The sequence below is a fragment of the Falco cherrug genome, chromosome 4 (genome assembly GCF_023634085.1).
Source record: "Falco cherrug isolate bFalChe1 chromosome 4, bFalChe1.pri, whole genome shotgun sequence".
NCBI lineage: Eukaryota > Metazoa > Chordata > Aves > Falconiformes > Falconidae > Falco > Falco cherrug.
Genome location: NC_073700.1, coordinates 62136033 through 62150521, shown reverse-complemented (window position 1 = coordinate 62150521; position 14489 = coordinate 62136033). Strand labels below are relative to the sequence as shown.

Below are 14489 nucleotides of genomic sequence, written 5' to 3'. Positions count from 1 at the left end.
GTATCAAAATACTGGAAGCACAATGATGGATGACAGATTTGGAAATCTGTTGCTTTTTGGAAGAATTGCATTCTCTGCCAGGAAGGTTAACCCATTTGGACTTTTTGGTTAAACTTAGTAATGGCCAAAGTAGTGAAAAAACAAATAGTTAAAAAATACAAAGGCACAAGCAGGAGAGTTTTTTTCATAGGCTGTTTCCTAGAGAATTGGCAGAATAAGACATTGGCCTGTTAATCAATTTTATCATTTTACTTCGATATTGCAGGTTTTTCCTTCTGGAAAGCCTGGGTGTATTTTTCTGTCCAAAGGAGCAAATGTGCTTACAGATTGGTTCGGATAATGTATTCTCGACTTTGTTTCATACATCCATTATATGTTCCTCCTTTAGGATTCCTCCTCCTCCTCTTTTTCTTTTTTTTTTTCTTTCCAGACATTTTCAGAGCTGGGAAAAAAATCGGGACACAATTTTGCAGTACCCAGCACAGTGCAGCATTTATGGAAATGTTTGATTTGCTGTGAACTGTAAATTCTAAATAATGATAAGTGGAATTATTGCTGTAATTATCTTTCTTTAGGGAACATTTATAACTTGAAATATCAGGCCTGTCTATTAAATAACATTTATCAGGACTGTTTCCTTAGGCATACTTTTCAGAATTGTGTTTTATTTTTATCTTGAGCAAGATCTGACTCTGCACAGTCTGTGTTAAGAGACAGGGAGAATAACTGGAACAGGCAAATGCCTCATAGGCAGCAGGAAAGCGAGTGGAGAGATGAAAGATGAGCTTCCAGCAGCTGCAAAAAGGATATACACTTCAAGGGTGCCCTATAAGCCTTATAAAGCAATAAAGGAAGGAAAACAACATTATGAAGGGTCCTAACGACCATAAAATTCCAAAAATGGCAAGGATTGCTTTCATCTTATAAAGTGTTCGTTAAAGCTTTAAATAACGAAACAAACTCTTGACTCTGAGAATGGAAACCCTTACTGTTCAGCCAGCCTCTGTTTACTTTACAATATTTCAGGCCATAAAAGTTGTGCCGCAGAGATGCTCCCTCCTGGGGAGCCCCGGTGTGGCTGAGGACCGCACAGGTCAACTGGCTTCAGTGGCGCGGGGTCTCCGGCTGCGCACCCGCTCCCTGCCCACCGCCACACCAGCTCGGCCGAAAGGGAGAACGTCTGAGTCGGAAAATCCTCAGGATTGTTTTCGTTAGCTTAAATTAGGAGTTTTGGGGTTCTCTTTGGAGGAGGTTTTTTTTACTTTCTTTCTTTTGAAACCCGGGAGTATTTTGGGTATTGGAAAAATGTGCTGAAGACTCTGGGAGCGGAAAGGAAGTGGGGGAACTCAAGGGGTCCTCTGGGATTCAGGGTGGAGGTACTCAAAAGTGTCTTCTATGTAAACTGATTTACTACTCACTTGTTTAAAAATGTAAAATTTGAATTAAAACTTAAGAATTTCGCAGATTATGCAACAGATATTTGTCTATCAAAAGAATGGGAAGAAAGTACCGATTTTGAACAGTAATACTTTCAACATTCAGAAGACATTGTATCTTTTATTTTAGCAGTGCCAATATAGTTTACCTTATCTGTTAACAGCATAATCTGTTTAAATATTTTTTCCTGAATTAGAAGCCACTTTAGAAAGCATTATAAGCTGTAAAGTACACATGGAGCACTCTTCCTTATCTGTCATTGAAATTCAGCCATATTCTGCTTTGCTTGTGACATACAGGAACAAAATGTATCCTTGGGGGAAAAAAAAAAGAATTCAGCTATATGTGGATAATATTATCATTGAAACCTTCAAGCTACAGCATTCTCCTCTTAACAGGCACTTGAGCAGTACTGTAATTTATGGTATTGTTTGCACTGAAGTGTGGGATAACATTAATTTTTTTGCCCGGTGCCATAGTTTACCGTTTGTTTCTTTGTCTTAGTTCTGAGTAGTTTTCTGTGCTGCTGATGAGGTTAAACATCTTTTTTAAAAGACACTGGAAAAGAAGGTGGCTCCTGATAGATATTTTTGTGTTCATGTACGTGTTACATGAGATGTATTTGTGCGGTTTTGAGATCTCTGTACTTGCACCATCCAAAATGAAATCCTTTGTCTCTTGGCATATTTTTGGAAGACCAGACAGGGAGACTGTCTGCATCATGAGTGGGAGAAGTAAATGAGTCACAGTTCTCTTATGAGGAGCTTTGTTTCATTCAAGTCCCTCCTGCCAAGATGCTGACACTGAATTTGAGTCATCAGCAATAAACAAGTCGTACAGAAAATTGAATCTTTAGAGGGCAGAAAATCATGGGCAAAGGAAAGGCACTCACCGGCGAGCTTGGTGTTAGTCTGTGTTTGAGAGGAGTTATTGATTGCGTTATTCCCTGTGGTGAATTTTTCTGTAAGTGCCTTAAACTAATTCAAAGTCCCAGCCTGACTTTTCATTTCAAAACACACATGTGTAGCAAAAACCAGCAGCATCAGTCAGGCTTCGAGATCACTGAATATGAAATTGAGTTTTCACCGCGCTAAGCAAGGTGATTGTAGTCCCTGGTTTTATCATTGGCTTTGCACCTGTGCTGTGTCCTAAAGGACTGAGATCACTTAAGAAGTGCTGGCATCTTCCAGGAAAAAGGAAAAATTTGGTGTTAAGTTTTCTTCTGTTGGGTTTGGTTATGGTTTTTTTCCCCCAGGTATAATGCAATTATCTTTAGCTTGAATTAATTTACTTCCTATATCATGGTAGCAGTCCATCAGGACTGGACATGTTTGTGTTCAGGGAGTGATAATAGATCAGCTAATTTATATTTCAATTGAAAAGGAAACTTTTATACTATATTGACTCTAAGCATTTTACTGTCACAAAAGTAGCACAGCACCTTGCTTGTCTGTGGTACCAGCATTTCTAGCTGCTCAGCTTTTAAAGTGTAAATGCTTTAAAGGAGGGTGGTAATGTACAGATATTTTTCATGTGGAAGTATTTTCACATTTAATAACCTTCTCCTCAACAAAAAGCTAAAAAGTCAGTATTTTGCTGATTACTTAAAATGTGCCTTTTTACTATTTTCATTTTAAGGTGTGATTCCATGATCATTCTAGGACATGAAATACAAATGGATGGAGCTGACTCATGGAGGGGCCAGGAAAGGGGATAGGGTAATAGGAACGACTTCAACATTTACAGGCATTTCTTACTCCTCAAAATGTCTTGTGCAACATGGAGTATCCCAAGGGGCTCTCTCTCCTTCCTGGCTTGTGATGAGCATGTGCTGTGGTTGTATTGCTGTGACCTGCCTCCCTCTGCTTGTCCCCGTTGTCTTTGTAAAGAGGCAGAAATCCAACACTGTTGAAGGAAAGAGAAAAATACAGTAAATTTTCAAAGCAAATGGAGGGTATAATGCAAACAGTAGCAGTTGTGGTGAGCGTAGTCGAATGAACTTGCACCACAGAGCTGCTTTGCTAAATATAGCTACAAAATACTTGTTTGTGAGTGCTGATGTAGGAGAGCATTGCCATCTGCAACTTGGCAAGTTGCAGAAACAGGGGCACAAATCACAAATAAAGAGAGATGGCAGTAGGATTACAGAGTGACAGAGCGCTGGTTACATACTCTGCTCTTCTGGGCAGCCTTCTTCCTTGGAGGGTTGGATGGGCTTCCGTTTGTCCTGTCCCTTCCCTTGCAGAAGGGGCATTTTTCCCTCCTGTGCCTGCAGAGTCTCAGGAAGAGCAGAAATAAGAAATGAACTTGGTCTTGTGGAAGGAGGCTTGTTGTACTGCCTGCCTGTTACAGAGCAGTCCTTGACAGTCAAGTTGAAATATAGATGGGGGAAATATCAGGGTGAAATTTGCTCATTGTTGGTGAGTTCAGGGTCCAGGGCTTGTGCTCTGCTCTCCCCGCTGACCCTCCGGCACAGTACCCTCCAGAGTGCACGTCTGTGGCCCTCCGAGGGTGGGAACCCATCAGATCCCTAGTGGAGGCGAGGCGGAGAAGAACGACGTGTCCAGAGGAAAAAAAAAAAACAAAACTGGAGAGCGCTGGTGCAGATGGAAGGCTGCGGTCCTTGGGTGCAGTGAAGTGAGTGTGCAGCTGGGAGGAGGGGAGCGAGGAGGAGGAGGGCCTGGGGACCAGCTGTGGGATGAAGCTGAGCAGTAGCGGAGCAGGGCAGAGTGCTTGGGAGCAGAGCCAGGGCCAGGGGCTGGGGCCAGAGCCAAGGAAGGAGCCAGGCGGGCAGAGCAGAGGGCTGCAGGGAGCTGCTGAATGGAGGTGCCACCTTTTGGCTGCCCAGCATTATGTCATGGTGCCTTGTCCCAGGGAGACCCATCCCCAAAGCTCCCTGCAGCCGCCTGCTCCTGCGTATCCCTGGTGCTGGAGTCTTTTCTTCACCTCAGTCCGTGGCCTGGCCTTTTCCCTTGAACCCACTGCCAGCCTTGTCCTCTGCTCACAGCGGCGTCTCTCCCGGACCTGGGCTGTGCAGCATCACCACCGGGCTCAGAGATACCACACAGAAGCAGGCAAAGGAGCCATCAGAGGAAAGCTAGAGAAGGATGCAACGAGGAGGTCTAAATTTGCAGGGGCTTTGAGCGTTTTGTTCATGTAATAAATGGAAAACCCAGCATGTACTGTCTGCTCAAAGGATGTTGTGGATGAGACCCTTTTCCCTCCTGTCTTTAGAGGTGGACTCTGAATGCATGCAGCGTCCCGAGAGTCTGCTGGCTTTTTAGGAGAAGAAGTGTTAATGAAAAACAGAATTGTAGCATAAATCCTCTGTTTTCATTGCAAGGAAGTGTAGTTCTTGTAATCCTGTTGATATTCTCCAAAATGCCAAGCCCAAATTCAATATTGTACTGTAGATGAACATGATCTAGCTGCACTGACAGCTGAAGAGGTTTTTTTTTTCCTCAGATGATACTTCTAAAATTATTGCATTAGTTTGCAAAGGAATGAAGGACATAGACCAAAGGTCTTAATATTGTGTTTAGAAAAGTGAGTGAATGGTAATTTATGATAAAGGCAGAGTTTAAGCTCAGTTAACTTTTGGTGAGCTGTGTTAATTGTATAGTAGGAGCTTACACAATGAGTTCAACAGAGCTTTGAAATGCAATAGTTTTGTGTATGGTATGTTGTACTAATATTTTAATGGTTAATCAGTTACTGTTGGTATCCTGAAGTCAATCTACCTGAAAAAATACAAATTGGTACAAATACCATTAATCCTGATCAATAAAACATAGTACTTTCCCAGACTACATGATGCAGTCGTCTTCCTTCCACCTCAGAATGGTAACAGTGATACTACAATGAAAATCTGGTGATTTTCTATTTTTCTTTTACATGGCTTTTTTTAGATTTGGTTACCAGGGCAATGATGGACATGATTATAGAAAGATTAGTGTTAATTCTAAATGAATTGGCTGCTTGCTCCTGGGAGTAGAAATAATTGGATATTAAATTGTCTCAAAGAATCATTTTTTTGGTGATTTTTTTGGTGGAGACAGTGGTCTGAGGAAGAAGTCACCATTGTTTCTTCTCAGAATAATTCCTTTATGTGGTGAACTTCAAAAAAGTAAGTTTGGATACCAACTTGAATGAAAACTTAGTATTGACAAGAGAGAACACTTGATATTTATCTTTCCCACTTCGGTGCCAAAGAAATTGCTTGTTCTCTGCATTTCTTCCCATTAAGGACAATATAGGTTTAGAAAGTAGTGGACAAATCTTATATTGCACGAATGGGTTCAGGCTGCACGAACAATGTCTAGAATGTATAGCTTGAGACACCGATTGCCATGTGTATGTACTACCATGTGTGTGGAAGAGGAGCCGGTAGTTAAGCACCTGTTCTTAATAACAGTTTCTTATTTAAAATGGCATTACCAACTTGCGTGTACCACCATGGAGCTGTGGTTCTCCATAGGACATCTCTGTTCTCATTAAAGAGCAATAATAAAATAAGAAAACCAAATTTTTACTCGAATTGAGATACGTCTGGAATACCTAAGAATTTGGTATTGAGGAACACAGGAAATCAGTGGTAATTTCTTTAGCAAAACTTTTAAAGATCATTTTGTCCATATTTTACAATTTTCAAATAGAAGTAAACACATTTTTCATTAAAACATTTTAATGAAATGGTATCTATAGTTACTGTCTGGTTTGTGAGAAGGTGGTGATTACAATGGAGAGTTTCACTAGTTTGAACACATGCCAGAAGTATTTAAAATGGGAATAAATGTGCTGCAGGAGTCACTGGGTTTGAACTTTAAAGGTTTAGGTCTTCTTGCCAAGTCTGCCACTTCTTTCCTGGGTAAATATGGGACAGTTATCACTTGCAGTGCTTCACTCTCACTTCCATCATTTAAAAACACAGATATTTTAGTGGACTTCTTTTGTTGAGCAGTTTGAGATATGGTAGTGAAGAGGATAGGTGTTATTTTAAGCACTGTTTTCAACCAAGGGTGAGGGGTTGGCTCAGGACACTGGCAGAGAGGCTTGGAGAATTTTGCCTCCTTATTGCTTATTGGAACCATCCCCAAGAAAAGGTCTTTCATCGAGGAACATTGGAAGACATTTTAATGTAATTACTGATTTCAGACAAGCCCACAGGGAAGCTCTATCTGTACGTTGGTGCTAATTTAGCATCCGTTTACCCAAGCGGCTGGGATTGAAATGAGGATGTCATTCTCTTGGCAAATGGTCTCTTTAGGTGAAGGTTGAACGCAGGGGTGGAATGCATTACTGTGTCTAGCAGGACATTACTGCCAAAGCTCCCCTTCTTTTTGTGGTTTCTGCCCTCCTAAGCCCTCAACGTTTTACAAACACAAGTCCAGCGTTGCAGCTGAGCGATAACAGCGTGATTGAGTCTCACAGTAGCAGATACGCTTATTGAAAGGGCAGGGAGTACAGTGTTACTTCAAAGATCTTATAATTGTCAACCCCATCTCTCTTTTTAGCATCCCAAGCAGCTTGTCTTGAATTTAATACATACTTTTATGTGTGTGCACACGTGTTCACGTATTTGGAAAGAAGAATCTGGATACTTGAATTATACTTGAAGAACTATTTGAACTATTAAAGGTAGCTCTAAAGCTCCAGAGCCAGGACTGTATCCCAGTTTTGGTGCTAAACCTCTCCTGAACTCTAATAAGACTGAAGTTATATGTTTTTTTTAACATATCTAATTATCCACCACTTTTTTTTAGGAAGCTTTTACAGAAAAGTATTTTTTAATCTTTACATTAAAAGAAACTTACCTGAGGAAATTGCAGACACAGTGAAGGGTAATGTATTATTGAACTTAAGAAATTCAGACATTTGTCTCCAAAATTTTTTTGGAGATCTAATTGCAAAGTCAGACAAAGAGTCTGTATGGTACTATTTTCTAGCAGATCTGTGATAGATTTGGTTTGGTTTGGTTTTGTTCCTCTCAGTACTGTTTAGAAATCAGCTAAAACATTTATATTGCAGAAATGATATAGCAGCAGTTTCAAGTCTTTTGTGCCTTACATGCTTTATTAGAAAAATCCCATTAATGATAGAAAATGCTAATCAGTGATGTGTTTTGCCAGCCACCACAGGCCCCCGCACTCTGTGTAATCCATTGTTTATTAACCTAATGAAGGTCATTGTAGCTTTTGAAAGCTTGTGTAACAGCATATCAAAATGGTTTTAAAACTCTGTGCCACTGGACTCCAGTGCTGGAATTAATCAAGGCTGGGTATTTACTTGTCAGAATGGCTCTGGCGTAGATGAGTTCTTTCTGGGAGGAATTATCATATTGTGCTTTTCATTTGTTCATTATAATTGTCAAGACAGACAAACAGTGCAGTGGTGGCTAAGCTGATGGTGCTGCCATTAAACAGCTAGATACTGTTTTTATCCACGTCTTATTGATTTTCATTTTCTTTTCTTGGCAGGTGACATCACACAGAAGGGATATGAAAAGAAGAGATCAAAATTAATTGGGGCCTACCTGCCACAGCCTCCCGGTACGTGTATCTATGCTTTCAATATATGAAGATGTCAAGTGTACTGATAGTTGCCACCATAAAAATCTGCATCTCTGAAGAAATATATGTGGCAGAAACAAAGCTATTTTATGCAGAAAAAGCTTATTCCATCCATTTTATGTGTATTTATATATATATATGTCTGCTTTGATGTGTGCGTACATTTTTTACATACGTTGCTGTGGGTTTGGCAGTCATGTCTGGATAATAAAGTCAGCCAAGGCTTGTTAGAGAGGCATTGTTTGTTCGAAGCAGTCCAAAAATACAGGTGAAAACATAATGTCCTAACTCATTAAGACCTCAGCCAAGTAAAGCTTTCTGAACAGAGGCATACACAAGAGTGGAAGAGAACTTCAGAGCTTGATACCTTCCAACATCTCTGGGTTTTCTGTCCAGGTCTGCCTTCTGAAGATGCTAGAGAGACCAGCAGCATCCCTAGAGTTCAGCTTGTCCCGTAACATGTGGGCAACCAATCCTTTATACGTACTTGGTCTCAGTGTTGAGGGATGGGTTGCATGCACTCGGCCAAAAGGTATAAAAATATCTTCAAACGGAGTTTAATAATGTATCGCTTCATTGAAATTTTTTCATAAATATTTATAAGAACTTTTCAGAGTTCTTTCACTCTTCTGAGGTACTGGATCGTGAAGTTGAATATGTATTTGCAGGTATTGGTGTTGGCCTCAGTTTTCCTCTGAGTCCCGTTTTTGTTGCAGGCCTGGGAACCAGTTTCCTCCTCCTTTTACAAAATCATGCTTTTAGGGTGGAGTTGATGGTTTTCTATTTAAACTGCTCATGTGTGGAGGCACTGCCTTGTTCTCTCTTCTGCAGGTGTACATATATTAGCTAGCTCCATAGCAGAATGGTATTTTTGTGCCTTTGGATTTCACTTGGTCTGCTCCGCTGGTGGGAACTCCACAAAAGAGATCAGTGTTACAGACACATCTGTTTTCTGAAGTGATACAGCCTGATTTGAGGGTGTCTGTGACATTTCCTAACCATTGGGAGCCACTAGAGAATGAAACAAATCAAATCAATAGAATTAGAATACCAGAGGTGCCGTTATTAAATTTCTGGGTGTTTTTTGGTCTGACCAGACTATCAGACATACAATATCTTCACAGTATGTTCTCATGAGACCTACTTAGGTTTACTGAGTTATGGAGTGACTGTTGCCTCACAGTAATTCTCAACACAGCGGTGCAGTTGGTGCTGGTATTTGTTTATACTATCAGTTGTGCCTTTTTTTCCTTCACACAAGAAAATACAGCTTTTTCCCCAGAAAGCTCATAGTCTTCTGGTCAAGCTGTTTCCATGGCTGAAACTGCTGAGGATTCATCATGCATGTAATGATGAAAGGAAGAAGGTGAAGAACCCTCTGAGGTTTATCTTTCAAGGTCTCTGTAGTGATATTAAAGTTCTCCGGTGTAAAGAGAAGCAGAGGCATCTCTGTAACTCAGTCCGATAGTGGGGTCCATTCAGTAATTTGAAGAGGTCATGATTGAAGATGCAGCTGGTTTAGGTCTGTTTTAAAGATAGGACGAAGTGAACATTTTCTGCTCTGCCACTTCCCAGAAAATCCTGCACTAATAATGTGGGATATGGATGAGTGAAGGAAGATTATAATAGGATGAAGAGGAAAAGTACTGAAATATTGTCCACTGTTTTCTTGTACAAACATCAAGCTCAATCATTTAGCTGATGGCTAAATTAATTATTTTATTATAGTGGAAGACACTGCTTCTTCTGTATTGAAGTGTTTTCCTCCAGAAACTGATATTATTTGTGCTTGGGTCTTTGCTGTCTTTGTACTTTTTGTTTGTTTTGTTGTGTTACCTTTTGGACAGAACTTGAAACAGTTCAATTTGATATTCTCCTTCTAAGACTTTACTGATCTGAATGGCTTGAGGTCCCTGCTCATGGGGTTGGGGGAGGTGAATCCTTTCCAAGAACAAATAGGATAACAAAACAGATGCTGCCTTTTGTAAGCCTCTGTTGATATCTGAACAACCACATACATGACCAATTAGTCATTTGGACTTTTGTTGTAATTTGTTTTGCTGGGGAACTGCAAGAATTTATAAGCTCTGCTGGTCTTGGATCTTGCTGTTAAAAGGGAGTAGATGTTTTGGAGGTATTTTAAAACGGTACGGAAATGGACACTGTGCTTTTGCTGGGATTGGAGGCGTTGGGGAAGGGCAGGGATTTGCATTCTGTGATGGTGTTCAACAAACTAAAGGAAATCCAAAGGCAGTTCCCCTCTGTTGGGACATCCAGCCCTCGCTGCACCTTTGCTAACATTACTAACGCCCATGTTGGCAGAGTGGAACATTGACCCGCATTGGCTCCGTGAGTGTCCTGTGGTGTCTGTGTGTGCGTGTGCGTGTGTGCTCTACTGCATGGGGGCAGCAGCTCCATTCGTTGCTGTAACAAATGTAAAAAAACTAAACTTGAATTAATTAGTTTTTTTCAACTTGTTACAGCAGCGAATGGAGCTGCCGCGGTACGGTGTAGACTGCAACACAGTGAAGGAGCTGCCAGAAGAGTGCTCCGCACTGCCAACATTGGTGTCTGTGACATCCGGGAAGCGGCCGCTAGAGAGAGAGCAGCCAGCACAGCAGGAAACCGGCCTCTCTTTTATTTTCGGTTTGGTGAGCACAATGAATGTATCTTTTCCAGTCCATATCTGTCTGTAACCGTGCCTCATCTGGAAGCCTCTGGTAGACACCTACATCAATATGATAGACCAGGAGCTGCCAGGGACAAATCAGGACAACCCAAGGAGAACATCTGGAAGGCCGTTACCGAATTCTGTGTGCCCAGGAGTGCAGTGATGGGAGGGGAGAAGGAACGGTCCTTCTTACTGTCATTTGAATGTTAACATCTCTCTAGCTTCCATACAGTGGATGCGTCAGAGGAGGTTTCAAACAATAACTGGCAAAACAGAGGAAGGCATGTGTTTCTAATTCCCTTTTTGGCACTGCCTTTTTACAGGGCTCTGGACAGATCCGAGCCTACCAGAATCTGGAGGAAGCTATAAAACTAAGCACCCCTAATTCCATGCTATTTTCAAGTAGAGATTCCTGCCTGAGCTCCATTCACATCCAAACCATTCTGAAGCAGGCTGACTTTTAGAAACAAGCATCAGGATGGTAGAGCAGGCTGGAGCAAGAACATTCCGCAGGGCCACGTGTCTGCAGTGTGGACTGGCAAGGTGTGAGCCCAGCCCTGCCTGCATAGCTGTGCCCCTCAGCAGATACCCGTCCTGCCTGCTGGGGGTGGCCAGAGGCTGGTGGCCAGCAGCCTGCTCCTACTCCCTGGGTTTGTAGCAAGGCTGCAGAGGATTCACAGCCCCTCAAGACCCCAGATTTTCTCTTGCCAGCCATGTTGACACATGGACGATATCACACTCTTGCCTGTGTGCTTATCCACGCTCCCACAAGGCAGTCCAGACATGGTATAAGAAATGGCTAGAGGGAAGATAAGATCTGCAGTTCTGTCAGGACAAGACATACCTGTAAAAAGATGTTCCCTTTGAGAAACCTTCCCCACTCATTTTCAAACCAATTTGATGTAATACTATGGGAGAGATCTGTATTGGATTCTGACTGTGGTGTTTGTATTTCTCCTCTTACACGGGACTGGCTCTAAGTCAGGTTCTCTCAATCTGACATGATTAACTTCCTCTGCCTAAGATTTTTGCAAAATGGGAATGATTAAATTGCAATTTCAGGTTTAACAGAATTAATGATATAAAATCACTTAAGTGCTAAATGTAGGCAGTAGAAGGGTTGGCTATATATGTATATAAACGTGCGTACATACATGGTCATTTTGTTGTGCTCACTGGGATGCTGTCATTTTAGAAAGGGAGAGCTGTTACTTTTCAGTAATGGGGTTAATGAAAGGTGAAGCTGGGCAACAACGCGGCTGATACTCTGCCAGGTGATGTGAGTTCACTCGTAGGCTCCCTGTTTTGGACAGGACAATCCCAGAGAGTACAGCAAACGTGCAGCAAGTGTGACACACAGGGGACATGCTGGATCGGCTGCACATCTGCAGGTTGACTCTGCAGTGAATGCACAATAGGCCTGTCACATCCAGATGCTGCACAGACTGCACATATGCAAAGGACATTTGTACTGTTCCGTTCAGGCTGTTGAACATCCAGAAATCCGGAACGGATATGCCGTGTTTGGCAGTGTTAATGGGAGAAAGGATAAGGGGAGCCCCCTTTTTCTTTCTCATTAAATCCCCACCTGCTTTAACTTAGGGAGACAAAGGTACAGCTTTGTTTCCTCAGAATGCCTTCTCAGGATCTCAGTTTGTAGCTGGAGATGTTCTGTGTGCCGAGTAGGTTTTCTTTTCTCAGTTTGCTCGTATGTCAGATATCTAAAAATAATAGTGATTCTGGACTTTATATCTGCACATGTATCCCACTCTCTCTTGTGCTGTGACCTTTCTCTTACTGCCTCTGTAGAGGAGCCATGACAGCCAAGAGCTGCAAGAATAACCACTTAAACGGGCTTTTATTTGCAAATATCTTTCTGAAGATTGTCTTGATTAGATCAGTCAGCTCTGGGTAAGATAACATGTGGACAGCTGCATGCACACTGTTAAGAGAAACCCTCCCTAGATGAAAAAATAACTAAATTACCTGCATCCCCCATAAGCTGTGTTTTTGCCCAGTTTGCTTCCAGACTTTTGCCAGGAAATGTGATTGAATAATCACAGAACAGAGACAATGTTGTTATCAATTAAGCTTTGCTTCTAACAGCTTAGACATGGGAGGTTCATTCTCTCTTAATCAAGTGCTGTGTCTACACTAGATTACTTTCTGTAATTTCCCATCATTGGTACCACCAGTGTAGCTCTATTTGTAGTGTAACCATGTAGACCAGTCACCAGTGCTTTATTTATTATGGCTAATAAACCTGTGAGACGCAGTGTTTAAAAGGCACCTGCTGCTGCTTTCACAGGCCTAGAGACAGATCACTGCATCTCCTGCTGCTGGAGCCCCGACAGCACAAGCACGGGGAGATTTCAGGCTATGCAGTGCAGAGAAGATAATACATTTGCACAGAAGATCCCTTTACCGTATGAAGAAGTAATTTTCTGTAGAATTGCAGGAGCCGATTTTCATAACCTCTGTTATTAACAAGACACATATATTTATATATATGTAATGTGTGCATACATTTGCATACTTTTCTGTGTGTATGCGTGCATACATTTGCTTTCAGCTGTTCCTGCTGCTAGCCCTTTGGGCAGTCAAAGTAAACCTGGTGATTACAATTTCATTTTCTCTTCCACAGACATCATTTGGATTGCAACATTATTTGGATTGCAAAGTTTGCAAGGAAATGTTTAAACAAAGCTTGATTCTGGAATTGAAAAAAACCCCTCATGTATTCACTTTATTAATAATACTGAGTATTCCTATCACATCTGGTTTCCTAATTCTTAAAGATCTTATCAAGGGATAACCACGATGGGGCATTTCAAAGCATATATGTGTTGTTGAGAACATGGGTCTCTGTGGAAGGCATATGCATCGCACAACTCATGGACACATTTCTGAAGACAGTGTGACAGATGTTTCGCAGATGAGAAACTATGGCACATGGACGAATGCTTAGTAAGTCTTATTTTTAAAAAAAGAGTTTTGGTTTGAATTGGTGGATGCCTTGCAGAGCCTAGGTTCTGAAAGCATCTGAGAAACTACCCCTTGATGCCATCACTTAAAGTATGATGGTTACATCTTTGCTTTTGCCATGCTGACTGAGAGCCCAGTTTTATGCATTCTTTGTTTTATGATGGCACCTCTGTTTCCTATCCTGCTGTAAAACCTCAAAATATTAAATCTTGTTCAAACACAGCAAAAAATACCTTCCCTCAAAGACTTTACACCCTAACAGTAAGGCAAAAAAACAGGTGTAAAGAAAGAAATGAGTACACCAGTTTGTAATGTAGGTAGTGGTTTCAGCACTCAGCGTGATTTTTTTTTTGGGAGAGGATATTTTTAACACACATTGGAGTCGGGGTGTTTTTCAAAGGATTTGAAGAATTTCTATGAAATATCTGTTGATGTTCATGGAGACCATCTGTGAAACATAAGGGCATAGGAGGAAACATGAAGATGTCATTCTAAAAATCTGGCAAAGGGGTGAGAAAAGATGGCTCAGTCAGAGGTGAGTGGTAGAGGGTAGAAAGGAAATATGCCTTGGAATAAAGCTTGCCTGTGATGGAGCAGAGGAGGTGAAGCCAGTGGAGGCATGTGAAGAACTGGGTCCTGCTGTCAAAATGAGAAACTGCTGGAATTCACAGTACTGCCCAAATTTCTCTGCAGTGTAAGTTGACCAACACATTGGTGAATGTGCTATGGGGGTAGGTAGCCTTTTCCTACATACTCTTTTAAAAGAATCTTCAAATGGTACACTGAAGCTGTGGGACTATCTAGATAAAAATGGAAATCAAACATTG

General features: G+C 41.5%; 1 protein-coding gene across 4 annotated transcripts in view; it reads left to right on the top strand.

The window, feature by feature from the left end:
• DIP2C (disco interacting protein 2 homolog C) overlaps positions 1-14489 on the top strand; it is a 325146-nt gene that overhangs the window by 168916 nt on the left and 141741 nt on the right. For 2 of the 4 annotated variants that reach the window (XM_055708852.1, XM_055708853.1), the window contains exons 2-3: positions 7914-7985; positions 10490-10657. In XM_055708852.1, coding sequence (XP_055564827.1) covers positions 7914-7985; positions 10490-10657 — 240 coding nt within the window. The remainder of the gene's footprint in view (positions 1-7913; positions 7986-10489; positions 10658-14489) is intronic. The other 2 variants (XM_055708854.1, XM_055708855.1) reach the window with 1 other exon arrangement.